A 19,839-nucleotide genomic window follows, 5' to 3' on the forward strand; every position below is an offset into this window, starting at 1 on the left:
ACAACATTACAAAATAACACACAGCTGACGACTGCTTGGCTAGTCCTGAGAAGGAGCTTCGATGTCATATTTAGTCCAGCTATTGTTGTGCAGCTCATGTACTGCAGGCCTGAAACTGATAGACTGTTTTGCTGCATGTTTATGCCTAATTACTCTCAGGATTTGTTAACCATTTATGGTCTGTTAACGAAATTCAACATTCTGTTTTAGATATGCTGGAAAATATTCTTCTGTCGTAAAAGTCACTCTGTGCCAGATTCCATTCTAGAAGAAGGTATCATGAAAAATCATGGCTACTCTGGGAATTCTTAGTTATGAAGAAAGACCTCTCAAAAAACCCAGACTCGGACCACCTGATGTCTATCCGCAAGACCCCAAGCAGAAAGAGGTTTGTTTATATCTGTTTGGAACAATATAGTTTTGCAGTGCAAGGACATCTTCACTCTAAACTGATACTTGTTTTGGATGGCTGCCAATTATTTGAATCATCTGTTTCACTGTATTTGTGACCTAGGACATTGGAAAAACGTTACTCTGACAGCTAGATTGAACAGTACTTGTTTACTCTACTTTAATAAGAATTCATCATGTGAGTTGACACTATCATTTGGCTTTGTGATAGCCTCAGCAGTTGTTACAGACTTGCATTTCTGGTGGAGGTGTCTTACCATTTGAGATAGATACAAGAAGCAGAATGTTACTGAGCTTGGCAAAGCTATAGATAACTTCAGTACTGGGTTATTGATGATTGTAAAAGTCAAGTTTGAGTAACAAACAATAACAAAAAAAATTACTCATAAGAGCAAAGTAAAATGTGAACTGTAGAGCTGTTTCCATTTTCTAAATAGTAGGGGACTGATATCAATCGGTGATGCCTCAGCTTTCTACTCTGTGAATTTTGGTACACCTCACAGAAAGGTGACTGTTGGGCAAATCTGAGTATGTGTAATACATTTCACGTTTAGAACAGTTACAGTAAAAAGAAGGAATTCTACAGGAAAAATCACATTATTTTGTAAACAAAAATCTTCGAGTGTGTCCCTGCATGTGGTGACAGAGGTACAAGGCTCAAAGAAGCACAGGTACCAGTAGCTTGATAGCAGGTGATTGCCACGGTCAGGAACATAGTCAAGGTGAGCCAGGGTCATGCACATTGAGACAGCAGCGTGGTCATGTGAAAATAAAGGTAAATATCTGGCAATGCAGGTCCACCTCTAAGTTTTTCTAGATTGAGAATGTACATTTTGTGTGACAGTGTGGTGATCTGTCATGATGTAAAAATATTATGTCACCCAGGGTTTTCAACTAGACAGGTTGAGGGTCTCCAGGGTGCTTGTTTAAGTTGGAGGAAACTGTGTATTCCGTTTCCTCTGTCTTTGGAGTTGCTTGAAGACAAAACCCTGTCAGGAAAGCTGTGAGTCCCTGTTGAAGACTACAATCCATGTCAGGGGGATTCGGGCCCAAGGGCTGGGAAAGTCTGGCCAGCGCAGAGAGTTTGGGAGACCAAGAGAGGGTCTAGGACACTGAGGAAACTGTGGAGGCCAGTGTGTCCATGGGGGCTGGAAAGAATCCAGAAGTCTCTGGGGAATGCAAGCTGGAGATCCTGTTGAGGCCTTATGGGCCTGAACAGCAAGTTTCTGTCACCTACAGAGAGAGCGAGAAATCCTGAATAGCAAGTGGTTTGGAAGACCAAAACAAACAGAGGTACTTCTAACCAGAAAGCCAGGTGGCTTGGTATTTTTCACTTGTTTACTGAATGATGTTGAAACCCCTGAGAGGGAATCCTGGTTGGACTTTTGTTTTTGTTTTCTACTTTGTAATAAAAGTGGGCTACCAGGCCCTAAACTATAATGCCGGTGTGTCATGAACTCACTGTATAAAAATTGCATCTACCACAGAGCTAAACATCCCCCATATCACAAGTGGTGTTTTGGGTGCAGGCACAGCAGTGGAGTTTCCAGATTCTTGCATGCTGTACCAGTGAGTTGTTGCCAGAAATATCCTGTGCTCTGCAGTATATGCAGCAGGTGTTGTATATGGGTTGTTTCCCATAGCAACCAATGGTAAGACAGCACAGATGTCTCTAGAAATCTCCAGGGAACCCCATGTATTGGAGCTGAACATTGCCCTGGACGACTGCGATATCACTCTGGTGAGTGAAAATGCGCCTTGTAATAGAAGTGTGTTGGTGCAATCTACTAATACTGAAAGTGTTCAGGTAAACAGCCGGTTAATACAGCCTGTGAAAAATTCAAATGTGTGTGTAATTCATGAGGCGCCACCAGAGCATGGTGGAGGGTGCAAGGTATTGCAACCTGTAGCTGGAAAGCAGTTGTTACCAAAATCTGAGATGATTCAGAATGACTTGTGCTATGGGTCTGCAAATAAGCCCATTCTGAATGGCACCCCCATGCATTACAGGGCCGCGTGGCCGTGTTTTTAAAAAGGTAGATTTGGAAAACGCAGGCTCGGCAGCCCATTAAAATGAATGGGATGCCATGCCCGTGCAAACGTGAGCTACATGGCCTGCACAAGTGTGAACCAGGGCTAAATCTCACACATTACAACAAACAGAAGATCTTTTTATTTCACCATCTGCTCCCTTTGTTTGCACCTCTGTTAGTTTATTATAGCTTTTGTAATATTCCTCCAGCAAACGAGACAGTATAAGTGTAGTAAGTCGAAGCGTTTCCCTTGATGTTAGTGCTATAATTATAATCACCTGGGGGCTCTTAGATTCCTTAGGTAACAACAGTGTACATATCGGTATCACCATCTCTGCCAAATCCCATGTGGCCATCTAAACAGCTGTGCATTACCTTAGCTGTGTGAATTCCCTTCTGCATGGTGAGTCTCATCACATTCTCTCCAGGCTCACGCTTCACATAAACAATGTTTGTCTCTGGGAGACCTATAAGCTTTGTCCTTTACAACATACATTGTCTCATATATTAACAATATTTCATGCACAGTTTGGCTAGAATGGAACAAATGCACTGAGAGATGTCCTAAGAAATTGATGGTGAATTATGCTGAAATATTGAGAGCAGCAGCCCTGGTTTTCTGGCAATGACAGCAGAATACAGAACTGCTGAGAATAAAAGCCACTTTGAATGTTTGGTCTCAACCCCCATTTTTAAATGCTAAGTTCACCTTTAGCATAAAAATAGCTATGGAGACAAAGGGGCCCAGTAGGTTAAAAAAACTGTGCAACTTTTACGATTAATATACTGTAAATGCCAAGCCTGGTCGAAAAACTCCAATATAGTAATCTACTCCCCTGTCCTAACGATCCATACATAGGACACTGATTCTCAGCATCACAGGAGCAAGCCTCTCTCTCTGGCTTAATAGCCACACGTGCAGTTGAGCTCAGTGATACTGTGATAGGAGGAGACAGAGTGCATATATACAGATTTTGAACCAATAAGAGCGCTCACTCCTGTGATGCTGGGGGCAAGCATCCAACATAAGAAGGGTCCTCGCCAAGAATGCCACAAATGACCGGTTTGACACACTAACTAAAATTTTTCAAAGCTATTCATTTTTTTTAACCAATTGAAGCCCTTTGCCTGAAACATAAGGAGAACTTAGCCTTTAAAGGCCAAATCCTCCTCAGATCTGCTGGTAGTTTACAATGGTAGATTAACTCACCTCCCCCACAGTAGTTTGTGTTTTTATCCCATCCGATAGGCTTTTATTGAAGGCTACATTCTTGAAGTTGAAATTTTCATTTTATTTATTTTTTTAGTTTTCCATTGTGAAGAATCCATTGTGAAGTAGCATCAGTGGCCTTATAATAGCCACAGCACAAGTATGAGAAAATGGGGATTCTTTTGGTGATTTTTTGCCACTAGTGTCCTGGAAGTTAACATATAGGCAGTAACAGCAATCAACTACCACTCTCCTTTCTCCTGTCATATAATACAGTCCCAGACAATCTTTCTGGGCCCTGCACAAGTGGCTGCTGGGAAAGGGTATAAACAGTCTGAGATCTGGTCTTCTGGAGAGGAGGAGTCCAGCCTAGAGGACCTGCTGCCCTCTGGGCAGTCCTGCAATGTGTTTGCTGTTTGTGAGGCCTCAGCTGGGCTAGCTGTGGGGCCTAGAAGCTGACTGAAGGACTGTTGGGTTTGGTTTGGGATCACTGGTCTGAAGGTCATTGGAAGGAGGCATCCATTTGTGTGAAGACATTTGTGAGAGCATACTGTGTGAGAGGTCCTGGAGACTGTGGGCTGCTGCTACCCCTCTGGTGCTTAAAAGTCAGCTGAGAGAGCAGGAAAAGGGGATACTGGCTGGTACCCTGAAGAGCTTAGTCTATCTTGTTCTGTTGAGGGGGACTCTGCTGTAGTTGCATAAAGAGAGACGTTTGTGCCTTTGTCTACTTCAACTACGCGAAGTCCATTACTGATTGAATGACATCAAAAAGAACACTCCGGACTGTTTACTGAGCCAAAGAGTGACTGTGTTTCTGCACCTGGCTGCGAGGCAAATCTACAGGAAAACACCTCAGGAACCTATCTGACTGCTGGCTCCTACAGGGGTTCCTACTGCTACATAACTTTTCTAATAAGAACATTAAGTCTCAAAGAAATCCACAACAAGACCAGAATTAACCTTTATTACAACTGGAAAGATTGGGGCAACCTATATTTCTGCCTGTAGAAAGGAGGTCTTCTTGAATGTGTGGTCATTTCCCCTAAGGTGTGTACTCCTCAGTAGCCCGGTCCTTTTCTTTCATTATCTGGGAGGAGGAGCTTTTCTGAGCTGTGTGCAGAGAGAGAACCCTGGGATGTAAGTCTAAAGAGGAATCATTTTTCCCTCCGAAGAAAAAGGGTACCATGAGGCCTAAGTTTTGAAGTGGCCACCACAATGGACTTTATTAAAGGATGCGTTCACCTTTTCAAGCAGAAATTCCCTTTTTCATAATAAATAGAAGCGTTTTCCAATGCCATTTCTGGCCCAGCCATCCTAATGTGCTTTTCTCTCACTTACCTCATCCACAGAACGTTTAATTTTTTGTCAGTTTGTTTGAGATTCTGAATGGATTTTCAGATTGCATAATTTCCTGTAGATGGTCTCTCAGCATTCACTTCCTGTAGGCCACTTCCCGAAGCCTTCACCTTGTTGCATCACAGAAGATGGTGTGATAGGGTGTGTTCACCATTCTGGAGCACACCTCCCTCATTACATTACTTCCTCCTATCAGCTATGTAGTACAAGGGCCTGTTTGATTTGATACAAATTAAATAGATTGTTCAGGTGTGTCCTCCTTTTCCAGAGTGTTGGTAAATCTAAAGTAAATTGTACAGAGATTGTGCAATCAGATTGCATAGTGTATGTTCATGTTTATACAAGTACATAGGAAGGAGTGGATGGAGATGCTCAGTTGTCAGGCCCCATTCACATCTCCATGTAGTGTAAAAGCGCTGCGTAAATGGACGGCACTATATAAGTACCTGAAATAAATAAATAGTGAAGACTCACATACCCGCATGCATTCGTTTTGGGTGTTTTGGAGCGTTTTCACTCGTCACGCATAGGGCAGCCCATTCACTTGAACAGTCTGCCCTACACGCAACAGTTGCCCCATAAAAGCTCCAGAACTTTGTTTGGATCGGAGCATGGTGCGTTACTGAAGTTTGTGGTGTCTTTGGCGCACTTGCTGTGCCTTTAACAGGTAATGACAACACAAACATAATGCACTGTTTGTAGCATGTTTCTGAAACGCTTGGCAAAGCGTGCATTTTCTATGCAGATTGCCATGCGTTCAGAAGTCTTTTTGTTCTTTGTAAACATGCCAATTTCACTTTCAGGCCTCATTCACATCGAGAGTAGAGGCAGCGCATGTTTTTTGGTTCGTTTTTCCAGGGACACACAATGGGCAGCCCGCTGATTTCAATGGGCTGCGCTACATGTGGCAAAGTAGCTCATGGAACATTTTGGCGTGGTTCGTGTTGTACATTTTTTACTGTGTGTTTTGCTGCATTTGTCACCTGTTTTTTCATGTGGCAAAATGTGTGCTTGTTTTCTGTGTTTGATGTGCGTTTAACAATGACACTGAAAGCACAAATAGTTAATTTTAGTTGTATAAATGTGGCCATACAGTATAGAATCGCATTGTACAATCTCCTTTTAGATTTACCAAAACTATATAATAGGAGGACACAGCATCTATCCAATTAAGCAGGTCATTGCATTATGTCAGGGGTGTCCCGTGGGCTGCATGCAGCCTGAGCCCATGTGAAGGGATGCTGGGGTAGCCAGGCAAATGCATGTGGGGAGAGATCCCGGGGATGCTGTGGAAAAATAATCGATGGGTGAAGTGTGTGTTCTAATGAGGTCAGTGCAGGATGTGTGTGCTAATGAGATCAGCAGGTAATCTGCATCCGGGGTCCTACTGGCTCTTTTGTCTACATTCCATAAATTGAGAAAGCTTTTCTCCGGATCATACAGCTGCACCTCTAGTAATGTTGTGTACCTTATCCAGTGCAGAAAATGTAGCAAAGGATCTTATGTTGGCGAAACAGGACAGAAGTTGCAATCAAGGATGAATCTGCACAGACATACCATCAAGGAACATAAAGAAGATGACCTCTGCACACCTGTAGGACACCATTTCGCACAACAAGACCACACTTTGGGAGACCTCAATATTTTAGTTCTTAAAAGAAATTTCAAATCCATTCAGGAAAGAAAAACGTTTGAACTAAGAATGATAATTCTATTTGACACAAGAGATAATGGCCTGAATTTGGACATGGGATTCCTCAATCGTTATCCAACAGTTTTATGACTATCAGCTCAAGCATGACTGCCTCTGCTAGTGTTGTCTTCCCCCCCAGACTTTGCTTTTGCTGTGTCTTATCTCGGTTTTTTTTTTGGGGTTTTTTGGGTTTTTTTCCCATCTCTTCTAACATTCTGCTAAATCTTTGTTTCAGTACTGCTTAGACCTGAAGAAGGGGACGTTCCCCGAAAGCTTGTCCTCAAAATTGTATGTTAGTGCAAATAAAATAAGTATCACGGACAGTACTCAATTGTTCCAGAAAGCTTTTTAAGAAATTTACGAAGGGCTAAGGTAAGGCCTTGTTCCCTAGATCAAAGAGAGCTTGAATCTTTTTACAACTAGCTATGTTAATGGTATATTGGTATATAGGGGAGCTGGATTTTATTTAAAAAAAAAAAAAAAAAAGAAAGGGTGAACTTAGCCTTTGACCTCTCTAGCGGTTTTCCCGAGTCTGGGCTTAAATCTAGCTGTCAAAAGCGGTAACCCCGAGCCAGACTCGGGGTCACCGCAAACTAAGTACCTGGTCCCAATCCATGTCCCGGGTCCTGAGCTGCATGCAGCCATCCCCTCCGTCTCCTTCCCTGCTTCCCTGGTATCTCATGCTGATCAGTGTGATCAGCGTGAGCCTGCCGTGCTGTGACGGGGGGCGGGGCTTGCGGGAGTTATAAAAATAGATCAGTGTTAAAATAAAGTGTTACTCTAGTGCATACATTGTAACTTTTCCTCAGATATTTCCATAGTGCAGATTTTCAGTTTTTGTGACTAAAAACGGTTTTGCACTCATGGCTTCCAAAAAGCGCCTCGCTAGTGGTAAAGCGGTTTATGATGAGCTAGCAAACAGCGACGGTGAGGAGCTACTTGAACTGAGCGATAGCGACTCGTGGTGATTTGTCTTCACACACCGAAAATGAAGACAGCGGCGAATCTGAAATTGACATGAGTGATCTGCGCACGTGGTATACTATTGATTGCGATACGCTAGAGCCACCAAGATTTCCGTTTACTGGCGCACCTGGTATGAAAATCCACATTGAAGGTGACAACCCCTTGGCGTACTTGGAATTGTTTCCGACCGATGAGGTTATTGAAATTATCGTGACGGAGACAAATAGGTACGCAGCGCAACAACTAGCTGCTCCACACAGCAGGTTTTCACGAACCAGAAAGTGGGAACCTGTTACCAAAGAGGACATTTGGCTGTTTCTCGGCCTAATTATTCTGCAAGGAGTGGTGGGGAAACCGCTGCAGAAGTGGTACTGGACCACAAACAAAATGCTCGCCACGCCGTTCTTTGGCACAGTCAAGTCGGAGTACAGCTTTTCCCTTATTATGACATTTTTGCACTTCGCAAATAATGAGGATTTTGATGAAACAACTCATCCGGCTCTCAAGTAAAAAAAAATTTGAGAAGTCTCCCAAATAATTGTAAGAAATTTCCAGCAGAGCTATGTGCCAGAGAGAGACATTAGTATAGACCAGTGGTTCTCAACCTTTCTAACGCCGCGACCCCTTAATACAGTTCCTCATGTTGTGGTGACCCCCAACCATAAAATTATTTTCGTTGCTACTTCATAACTGTAATTTTGCAGTAGGAGGAATAGTGCCACGTCATTGGTGTCAGTGGGAGGAATAGTGCCCCGTCATTGGTGTCAGTGGGAGGAATAGTGCCCCGTCATTGGTGTCAGTGGGAGGAATAGTGCCCCCTTCATTGGTGTCAGTGGGAGGAATAGTGCCCCGTCATTGGTGTCAGTGGGAGGAATAGTGCCCCGTCATTGGTGTCAGTGGGAGGAATAGTGCCCCGTCATTGGTGTCAGTGGGAGGAATAGTGCCCCGTCATTGGTGTCAGTGGGAGGAATAGTGCCCCGTCATTGGTGTCAGTGGGAGGAATAGTGCCCCGTCATTGGTGTCAGTGGGAGGAATAGTGCCCCGTCATTGGTGTCAGTGGGAGGAATAGTGCCCCGTCATTGGTATCAGTGGGAGGAATAGTGCCCCGTCATTGGTGTCAGTGGGAGGAATAGTGCCCCGTCATTGGTGTCAGTGGGAGGAATAGTGCCTCGTCATTGGTGTCAGTGGGAGGAATAGTGCCCCATCATTGGTATCAGTGGGAGGAATAGTGCCCCATCATTGGTGTCAGTGTGAGGAATAGTGTCCCATTATTGGTGTCAGTGGGAGGAATAGTGTCCCATCATTGGTATCAGTGGGAGGAATAGTGTCCCATCATTGGTATCAGTGGGAGGAATAGTGCCCCATCATTGGTGTCAGTGGGAGGAATAGTGCCCCATCATTGGTATCAGTGGGGGGGAATAGTGTCCCATCATTGGTATCAGTGGGAGGAATAGTGCCCCATCATTGGTGTCAGTGGGAGGAATAGTGCCCCATCATTGGTATCAGTGGGAGGAATAGTGCCCCATCATTGGTATCAGTGGGGGGGAATAGTGTCCCATCATTGGTATCAGTGGGAGGAATAGTGCCCCATCATTGGTGTCAGTGGGAGGAATAGTGCCCCATCATTGGTATAAGTGGGAGGAGGAATAGTGCCCCATCCTTGGTGTCAGTGGGGGGAGGAATACTGCCCCATCCTTGGTGTCAGTGGGGGGAGGAATAGTGCCCCATCCTTGGTGTCAGTGGGGGGAGGAATAGTGCCCCATCCTTGGTGTCAGTGGGGGGAGGAATAGTGTCCCATCCTTGGTGTCAGTGGGGGGAGGAATAGTGCCCCATCCTTGGTGTCAGTGGGGGGAGGAATAGTGCCCCATCCTTGGTGTCAGTGGGGGGAGGAATACTGCCCCATCCTTGGTGTCAGTGGGGGGAGGAATTGTGCCCCATCCTTGGTGTCAGTGGGGGGAGGAATTGTGCCCCATCGTTGGTGTCAGTGGGGGGAGGAATCGTGCCCCATCGTTGGTGTCATTTGGGGGAGGAATCGTGCCTCATCGTTGGTGTCAGTGGGGGGAATAGTGTCCCATCGTTGGTGTCAGTGGGAGGAATAGTGCCCCATCGTTGGTGTCAGTGGGAGGAATAGTGTCCCATCGTTGGTGTCAGTGGGAGGAATAGTGCCCCATCATTGGTGTCAGTGGGAGGAATAGTGTCCCATCGTTGGTGTCAGTGGGAGGAATAGTGCCCCATCATTGGTGTCAGTGGGAGGAATAGTGTCCCATCGTTGGTGTCAGTGGGAGGAATAGTGCCCCATCATTGGTATTAGTGACACCAATGATGGGGCACTATTCCCACTGACACCAATGATACTTACCTTGCAGACCCCTGCTCCAGCCTGGGCTCGCTCGCTCCCTCCCTCTCCCATGGTACCAACACTTACCTGTCAGATGTCTTCCTTCTCCGGCCGCTCTCCTCCTCTTCACTCACTCGATTTTCGCGGTGCCGCTCGGCTCCTCCTCTCCAAGCTCCACCTCTTTGCCGGTGATTGGCCGCCTGTATGCCTCTCCTGAGCTACAGTGCCGGCGGCCAATCACAGGCGAGGATTGATCTCGAGGTGTGTCCAGATGACAGGGGCGGCATGTCATCCTGCCCACACCTGGAGACGGCGGTGGCGGCGGCGGCGGCGAGGAGCGGTGTCTCGGTTCCTAAGACCATCGGAAATATGTGTTTTCCGATGGTCTTAGGCGACCCCTGTGGAAGCATCGTTCGACCCCCAAAGGGGTCGCGACCCCCAGGTTGAGAACCGCTGGTATAGACGAAAGTCTAATGGCCTACAACAAAGGAAGGCTCAGCTGGATACAGTATATCGCGTCCAAGAGAGCACGGTTTGGCGTCAAATCCTACCTGCTGTGCGAATCCTCTACTGGCTACATCTGGAACACAGTTATATACACCAGCAAAGGCACAAAATTTGTTCCCAAGTACAGCAACTACAGAATGGCAACATATTCCGTCCTGTCACTGATTGAGCCTCTGCTAAACCAAGGCTACTGTGTAACGATGGACAATTTGTACACCTCTCCAGAACATTACGAGGTTCTTCTTCAGCACAAAATGGATGCATGTGGAACCGTTCGGGCTAACCAGCGCAAGCTGCCATTCATGTTTGCAAAAAACAAACTGAAGTCGGGAGAATTAGTTGCCTGGCAGAAAGGCAAAATGATTGCACTGTGATGCTGGGACAAGAGGGATGTGTGCCTAATGAGTACCATTCACAATGCCTCCACAGTGATGGTACAAACAAAAGGTGGGAAAAACATCCAGAAGCCGCAGATTGTTATTGACTACAACAGCACCATGGGAGGTGTCGACAGAGCTGACCAAGCTATGACATTCTATCCGGTGATGAGATAGCAGCAGAGGAAATACTACAAAAATATTTTCCGGCATCTTCTGGAACAGTGCTTGTGGAATGCCTACATTCTGTTCCGCAAAAAGAGTGACAAGCCTGTGGTTCATGCAGACTTTATCTGGAAAGTGGCGGAATCCATTTTCCTCAAGCATCAAACACCATCAGTGTCTGTGGGTAGATCCGGACGACGTGCTATAGGAGTTGTCAACCCAGAATGTCTGACTGGACGTCATTTTATGGACCACATCCCACCAACCCAGAAAAAGGCAGCACCTACACGGATGTGCGTGGTATGTTGCTCTCAGCGAGATGAGAGTGGAAAACAAATCCACAAGGAAACGAGGTTCCACTATCCTGATTGCGATGTCGGACTTTGTGCAGTCCCGTGTTTCAAAATATACCACACCCGAGATGTTTTCTAGAATATGCAGTGTCTATATAATATTGTTTGGACAGAGTTCCGTGTGTTTGATTTGATTACATTATTTAATTTATTATATTATTATTTTTTATTATATTACAATTTATGATTTAATTTATTAAACTTTATTGCACCAAGGATGTCTACTAGACTCTTGTTTAAACAGATTTCAGTGAGTTATTCCTAAGAGTTACAGGTCTACAATAAAAAAACAACATATTTCCATTGAAAACAATGTACCGCTTTGAGCACAGAAATACTGACATAATCCTATCGCTAGGGAGGTTAAGTAAGTGAGCACAACAGCAAACCCTCCTGAGTAATGTTAATGGCCCTTTCTAACGTGCTGTAGCCATTTTTGAGAAGTGATACCAAGGTGTCTAGACTCTGGGCTACAAGTATGTGGCATTTGCAATAGTTCCTATCACATGGTTCTGTTGAATACAATATAATATATATATATATAATTTTTTTTTTTTTTTTTTTTTGATGTTGTGAACGGCTTCAGCATGTTCAGTAAAGTTTATGAAAAGCCACAGCAGTGCCTCATTATTGACCTTGTATGTAAGAGAAGCCAACAAATGTATTAAAAGCAATTGAAAAGCACAGCTAAGAGAAAGGTAAGTAAAGTGCAGAGTTAAGGATATACTTTACACTTTAAAGTATGTATTCCCTTACAAAAATAAAAAAATAAAGTGCAAACCTGATTGGCATAGGAACAGTTGGCTTGGGCTCCTGTGTTGCACAGGCCACAGGTGTTCGGATAGACCTATGGAGCCCTAACTTGCAAACACATTTAAATCAAATGGTCCTGTGTGAGTGTGTGTTCCAGGCATGTGGGGAGTTGACATCGACGTGGATCAGGGGATGCAGTGAAGTGGGACCAGGACCCACCATAATGCATGGGTGTGACAGATATAGGGGACTGTGTTAGGCACCAGGTCTGTTTTACTGCAAAACTGTTTTGTTGCATGTCAGGAAGCTGGTGTAAATCTTCCCAGTAGCAAAACTGACGAACCCTTTCCCACTGTATCCTTGGATACAAAAATATCACTGAGAACTGCCACATTTAGGAGCTTTAAAGTAGTAAAACCATTGTGGATTGAAGTTATCGGGTGAAAAGTAAAACTAGGGCTTCACGTTCAATAAATCCTGCTCTGTGTGCTAGTAAAGTATTACTCATAAAATACAATATAATCCTATATATTGTACATTCTAATATACATCAAAGTTAACCTCAGTGAAAAAAAACTAATTTATTCAGTCTTTGAAGTTTGGCCACAGATTTGCCTCTAGTAAACTCAGAACTGAAATCTACTTAGGGAATTGTTCTGATTTAGTTTCTGTGCAGGCATTATGATGGAAGTTTTATGGAAATGCAATATGAGCTACCACAGAGGGCAGTTAGATTTTGGGTGGGTGGCTAGATTTTTGTTTCATTACTTTTAGCAGAACATACACCTTTTGTGTGCTGTCAGCATTAAGAAAATGAATACTTCTTTCCTATTTGTACACTGTGCAAGTTTTTGTGTTAAAGCCCAACTCCAGGAAACAAAAACACCCTTGAAGTGCTCCCCCAACACTGCAAGGGTTAAATGCTGATTATGTCTAGTGGTGCCTAGTGCAGGCTATGTCACTTACCCTATGGCTGGCTCTGTCACCCTCCTGTGCTCAAAGTCTCAGCCTATGTGTTGGCAGGTGTAGTTCCTACTCTGTCCAGCAGGTGGGAGTTGTTATCCTAGAATGTCTGACTGGATGTCTTGCTGCTGTCAGTGGAGTGGAGACTAATGCAGGGCATACATGGGTCGACTTCTGAATGGATTTTCTTTAGAAAATTGGAAATTTCATGCATTTTGTAATCCGATAGTGCCACCATTAATTTCAAAATTTGACCAACCAAACCTTTAATTTCACCTCATGTTGCTACAGAAAAGAATTTTCGTGGCAAATAATTTTTTCTTTTTTTTCAAGGTCACAGCTCATTTCTTTTTCCATTACATTTCTCACACGATTGGTTGCTCTAGTCAGCCATTGCTGTGGCCCACTAATGATGTGAAATTCTAACTAACATTCTTAGAAAAAAGTTTCGAAAGAAGATTTTTGGAATTCGACCCATGCATGGCCAGCATTAGAGAGATGTTTTTTCAGAGGCCCCCATAGGTGTCACAGGGAGAACAGCTGTCAGATTGGATGCTGCGATCCCTGGTGACCTTCCTAGCCATCTTGGTTGGGACAGACCTTTTAAATAGGGAACCCTGCTTGGTTTTGGCGTGTGGTTAGTATAGGGACAGGAACCCACTCTTTTAGGGAGAGAGATTGAGTGTTAGGTTCCAGTGTGAGGGATATATACAGTATAGCTATATACCTTCAAAACACCATTCTCCAGACTTGCCACTGCAGACCTTTCCTTCTTCTCTTCTTCTCTATGTGCAGCCAGTGCCTTCTGTCCTACCAGTCTGCCATCCCAGTAAAGTAGGTATTGTTTGTGCTGTGACTTATTGTACCTGAAGATATGCCAGTACCTAGCTGTGCTTTAGAGCCTTTGCATTCTGGTTCAAGCCGGCTTATCTGTAATCATTCTCTTCACCTGTGCCATTATGGACTGGACCAGGACTTTACTGGGAACCGTTATAGTGTCTACTACTGAAAGTGAATTGAACTTACCAAAGGAGTTATTGCGCCTATTGCTGCAAGTGTCATTGTGTCTGTTAGCACAAGTGTGTACTGCAAGTGTTCTTTGCATACATTAACACCTGGGGGCTTGAATATAGAACTTGATATCAATTGCTTTATTATTGATTATTACAGCATTTGTTAATGGGCTTTGTGCTTGTGTTCTAACTTTAACTTTTATTTGATGTTCATTTTTTATATTTTGTGGTAAATACTATGTATTGGCTGCTATGTTGAATCATGTGTGACATGTTGAAAAAAAAATTATTATATATATATATATATATATATATATATATATATATATATACACACACATACATACATACACACCCTCCTCATTATTAATAATATTTTATTGTATTAAGTATATATGGTTAATTTTTTGGTTTAGGATTTTCAAATCATTTTATTGCCCCCTCCCCCCCCTCCCTTTATTATATTTTATTTTCCATTTATTTGGATCACTATTTTGGTGCGGCAGTGTGGGAGGAAGTATTCAGTATACGCTGGAATAATAGGGGTTAAATGTACAGTTGGATGAGCAGCCATGATGGTCTACTGCTTAGTATGTAGATACTGTCTGGCCATTAGTTTACTCCAGTCTAGTGGTGGATTAAGAGTTAAATAATATGAGGAGGAGGGTATATATTTTGGGTTGCCCCGCCGTGCAGCCACCCTTTGTGATGAAGTTAGAAGTTATGAAACGTGCTGGAACGTAGCTGCATGGCAACCAGATGTGATGTCAAGACCGGAACTAGAAGTTACAGTAATGTGATCAGAGCATTCCGGCAGTGGTGAGACAACATTATTTGACTGATAAGGAAAATGGTGTAGCGCTGTGTATACTGTGATATATTTAAAATAAATGGTGAAAATCAATAAAAGACGTGAATAAAAGTAACTTGGTTCAAGTAACTTTGTGTGACACTGTATACGATCAATAAAAAAGATGTGATTTAAAAACAAGTTACCGGTAATTCAAATATATATGAAGTATGGAGAGTATGATTCAAACAAATAGAGAAAATATGTGAATGCATAAATGTGACATGAAGACACTTAAAATGAAATCAACAGTGACCAAATCATACACCGTGACAGTAGCAATATTAAATTATATATCGCAAAGTCCCAAGGATAAATGAAAAGTGCTAGATTTCAAATCTTCAACCATATATATTTTGCGTGCTCAAAGCTTGTGCCAATCTATCTGTCACCATCTGGCGTGCGCGCTCTCCTCAAATATTTGACCCTCAAGGAGTCATAGAGCATAATGTATCACCAGATGATCCCAGGCAGGATGGAGTTCTCCCTCTGGCTGGACACAGGGTTAGCTCCCACCGTAATCAATCACTAAATGGTCAAACACCTTTAATGGAATCTTCAGTGGCTTCTACACAAGATGGCTGTGCTCTGGTAGTGCCAGCTACTTGTCCAGGAAAACATGAGCATTTCACAGTTTGTGATCTCTCCTCAATACGATTTTTATTGCAGCATCGGTGAACTGCGACCACCTCACATGTGCCTTGCTTGACCTGATGATGACCTGATTTTGTTGTGTAGGAAAAGCTGTCTGTTTAGTTATTTCAATGTGCAAAAAAAAAATAAATTTATATTGCTATTGATAAGGTGTATGATTTATTCGCTGTTGATTTCACTTTATGTGTCTCTATGTCACATTTATGCATTCACATTTTTGCTCTATTTGTTTGAATCATGGTACATTCCATACTTCATATATATATTTGAATTAAGTTATTTTTATTCACATCTTTTTTATTGATCATATACAGTGTCACACCAATAATTGAAACAAGTTACTTTTATTCACATCTTTTATTGATTTTCACCATTTATTTTAAGTATATCACAGTATACACAGCTCTGCACCATTTTCCTTATCAGTTTGTTATACATTATAGTAAAGCAGAATGTTAGCAGCTACTTTTATATTCTGAGACTATTGTTGGCAGAACATGAGTCCACCCTCCCATTCATTTTGAACATTATTTGACTGCCACACCTGATGTCTATCCACATGTTAACTGAGATGACCATTTTTATATTGTGGATTTTCAATTTTGAATAAAGCTTTTGCATTGGGTATTGTACAATTGGAAGTTTATTTTTATTTTCCATAGTGATGATACTTGGTGGATTGGAGTGAGGAGTTCAGTGGAGATTAACCACCAGAGAGCAGATGTGGAACTCTTAAAGCGAGCTATGCCAACCATGAGAGTGGGAGGCATGGCGGTTTGGTGAGTGTTTACCCACAGGGGAGAGGAATTTTGCACAAGCACTTGTGGTGTCCTGGTGGAAAGAAGCAATTTTGCAAAGAATTGAAGCACTTTGTTTTCACTTATTTGCCAGTGTGGACTATCATTATAAGGACTGCACAATTTGATGTTTACTTTATAATGGTGCCACTGTACACTTTACACTTTATTGTTTCTCTGAATTAGGAAGGTGGCAGCAGTGATTTATTATTATTATAGGTCTATGAATGTATTTTTTTCTTTTCTAGCAGTAAATAATGTTTTAATGGTAGGAGTATATAATAATTTTTTCACAGAGTATTGGTTGATTATTATTATTTTTTCTTTAGCGCTGAGGTTTTTTTCACATTATTAACCATAAATGGTATGCTGAGGAGACTGGAGTGTGACCGGAGCCAGTTGCTGCTTACGGAACAGTTTGCAGGAGGCTTTCTTTATTACTGGCTTTAGCAGAGTCTCTCCAGCACTGAGACTCTGTTGAAGCTACCAGTAAGGTAAGTATTTACTCAGTTTCTGTGCACCCCTAAATACAACGAGCATTTAATCCTTGCAGTATTGGGATCTTACTACAAGAGTGACCTTTTTTAAAATTCCTGGTGTTTGGGTTTTAAGATCCTGGTTTTGGGTAAAATTTTTTTATCTTCATTTTAAAGTGGTTTTAAAGCCTAAATATGTTTACCTTAATGCATTATTTGCTCCTGAAGACTGTCCGTGTAAGCTGTCTGCTTGTACATCGTACGGGCAGGCAGTTTCACACTGACAGGAATAATCAATGATCTACCAGAGCACTCAACATTGAAAACTACAAGCCGACATCTGCAAAGGATGTCGGCACTTGTAGTTCATTCACGGAACTCTGTGATTGAATGATGCGGCCGTGTGGGTGGAGACCTGCATGGCCATGCTCTTTTTAAAAGGTGACCACTGGTATGGGGAACTTCTCCCCGTACTGCAGTCACACAGTGGGCTTGGATCGCCAAGCCTCTACAGGAGCGGCAACATGTTCCAGAAGGTGAACTTATCCTTTAATTCCCCCTCACCCCTCCTTATACTTGCCTGAGCCCTCATTCAATCCGGCTCTGTGTCCATCTTCTGCAGCTCTCTCTCCTCTCACTGCCTGGTATCGCAGGCTTTGTTGGGGGAGGGTGAGCCATTGGCTCCTGCTGCTGTCAATCAAAGCCAGCGACGAGGGAGCAGGGGTAATTTAATTGTCTTTATTACTTAGGGCAGCACACACCCCTGAAATATACACACAGTGCACCATCTTTCTTTCTTACATAAAGTGCCCTATGTCTCTGAATTACATGCAGTGACTCATTATTTTCTATCACACAGTGTCTCATACTGCTCTATTACACACAGTGCATCATACCTCTGTATTAAAGGCAGATTTTTTTGCTTCTCTATCGCATTGGGGAACTAATACTTCTCTATTATTTGCAGTGTCTCATACTTCATTCTTTCATTCAGTGCCTTATATCTCTGTATTGCACACAAAAGATTCAATTCACAAATGTTTAACATAATGATAAAGATTTCTATTTTAGCAACATGACTGTAACTTTTAAATCTGTTTGGTGTGTTAGCTTAGCATATTGAGCCCATGGCAATATACTGTACCTCTGTACTACATACAGTTTCTTTATACCCGTCTGCTACACACAGTAATCTGTATCCTGTTCTCTTCAGGCAGAGTGATGTCATGATTCAGTATTTTGTTATCTTTAACTTCATCCAGTATTACACTGGGTACATGTTGCAGTCTGATTGCACAATCTACTGTGGTTAAATAATTGGGGTTGAATACAAACTCGTACAAATTTATTTATTCCAGGTACTTCTAAAGCGCCGTCAATTTACGCAGCACTTTACATATATATTGTACATTCACATCAGTCCCTAACCCTCAAGGGGCGTACAATCTAAGGTCCCTAACTCACATTCATATACATACTAGGGCCAATTTGGACAGGAACCAATTCACCTACCAGCATGTCTTTGGAGTGTGGGAGGAAACCAGAGTACCCGGAAGAAACCCACGCAGGCACAGGGAGAACATCCAAACTCCAGGCAGGTGGTGTTATGGCTGGGATTCGAACCAACGACCTTAGTACTGCCAGGCGGAAGTGCTAACCATTTAGCCACTGTGCTGCCCAAATGTTCGAAATGCATTTAATATGAACTTATGTGAGGACAGTCTTGAGGCACCCCTTCTAAAATTTAAAAAACTAAACTAATAGTTTTGCATATTTCGGCAGCATCCACACACATAAGGAACCCAATGTTAGAGGTGACTTATTTTTTTCAAAGCAAATACATTTTTGTACACTGGTTACTAACTTGTATTCCCGCTTTCTCTCCCCCATACAGATAATGTGACCCCTGTGCTGCCAGAGGCAGGGGTGGGGGAGTCAAACAAGGATGCTGTGTAGGTGCCTGATGTCCTCCTTATCACCCAATAATGCCAGAAGTTGTTGGGATGCTGGCTGCTGGCCTGCAGAGAACCCAAGGTTGTAATGCTGCAGAGTGAAAACCCGTGGCTCTGTGTAACAAAAAGCATACTTGATCCACCTGCTTGATTGTAGATTTTGGGCAATTTGGGGCAATTTCTAGGCATTTTGCCAAGGCCCCCCCTGAAGAACCCAGAAGGCACCCTGGTTGAAAAAGGTTGCTCTAGGCAGATATAATAGACACAAATGATTGCAGCTTTGTATTCAATAATACATCATTTTGGATAGACCAAGGGAGGGTTCTAACACCTGTCGGTTTATTTTTTGTTATCTGTGGTCCGTTGGGGAGATTTCCTTTCACATCCTGTCCCATAGCCTACACAGGAAGTGAGAGGAAATCCCTGCAAATTAAGGGAATTCCTTGGAGATCCCCAGGTCACAAGAACTAGTGTCCCCATTAAAAGATTTCCCTTCTCTTATGTTTCTGGCAAGAACCCAAAATTTGGGATATTCTTTTACTCTTATTGATAATGGTAAACAGGACAAACAGAGAGGGCGAATCTCCCTAACTGGGGTACAGACAGCAAAAGAAAACCCCAAAAACTGAAGTGTTCTAATCCTTCTCTATAATCCCCAAAACTGCACAAAAAAGTTGTCTTTAGTTACACTTTAAATGTATTTCTTTTTTTTTTTTTGCAACAGTGTAAGTAACTGCATCTGACCTGGTATCAGTCTCCTACGGTTCCTGTCCAGCAGGGCTGGAGTGTGAGAGGAAGAATAAGCGGAAGAAGTTAATCTGCTCATGTACTAATAAAGAACATGCTAACAGGAGGAGAAGAGAGATTGACAGTGGGATAGGCTGATCTTTTTTTTTTTTTTATTTAACTTTTTATTTCGTTATTATACAAACAACATTAAAACATGTTCTATCTTCCAAAGTATACTTTCCT

The 19,839-nt window shown here is 42.8% G+C and overlaps 1 protein-coding gene across 1 annotated transcript in view; it reads left to right on the plus strand.

Annotated features, from left to right (window-relative positions):
* The first annotated feature begins 214 nt into the window (after positions 1–214).
* The window catches only part of MED12L (mediator complex subunit 12L), a 464,120-nt gene continuing 444,495 nt past the window's right edge, over positions 215–19,839 (plus strand). Inside the window, exon 1 of the mRNA XM_089672604.1 lies at positions 215–388. Coding sequence (XP_089528730.1) covers positions 290–388 — 99 coding nt within the window. The 5' untranslated portion in view covers positions 215–289. The remainder of the gene's footprint in view (positions 389–19,839) is intronic.

Source organism: Staurois parvus, unplaced genomic scaffold (assembly GCF_062004578.1).
Source record: "Staurois parvus isolate SC_StPar_1 unplaced genomic scaffold, SC_StPar_1.0 ptg000131l, whole genome shotgun sequence".
Taxonomy (NCBI): Eukaryota; Metazoa; Chordata; class Amphibia; order Anura; family Ranidae; genus Staurois; species Staurois parvus.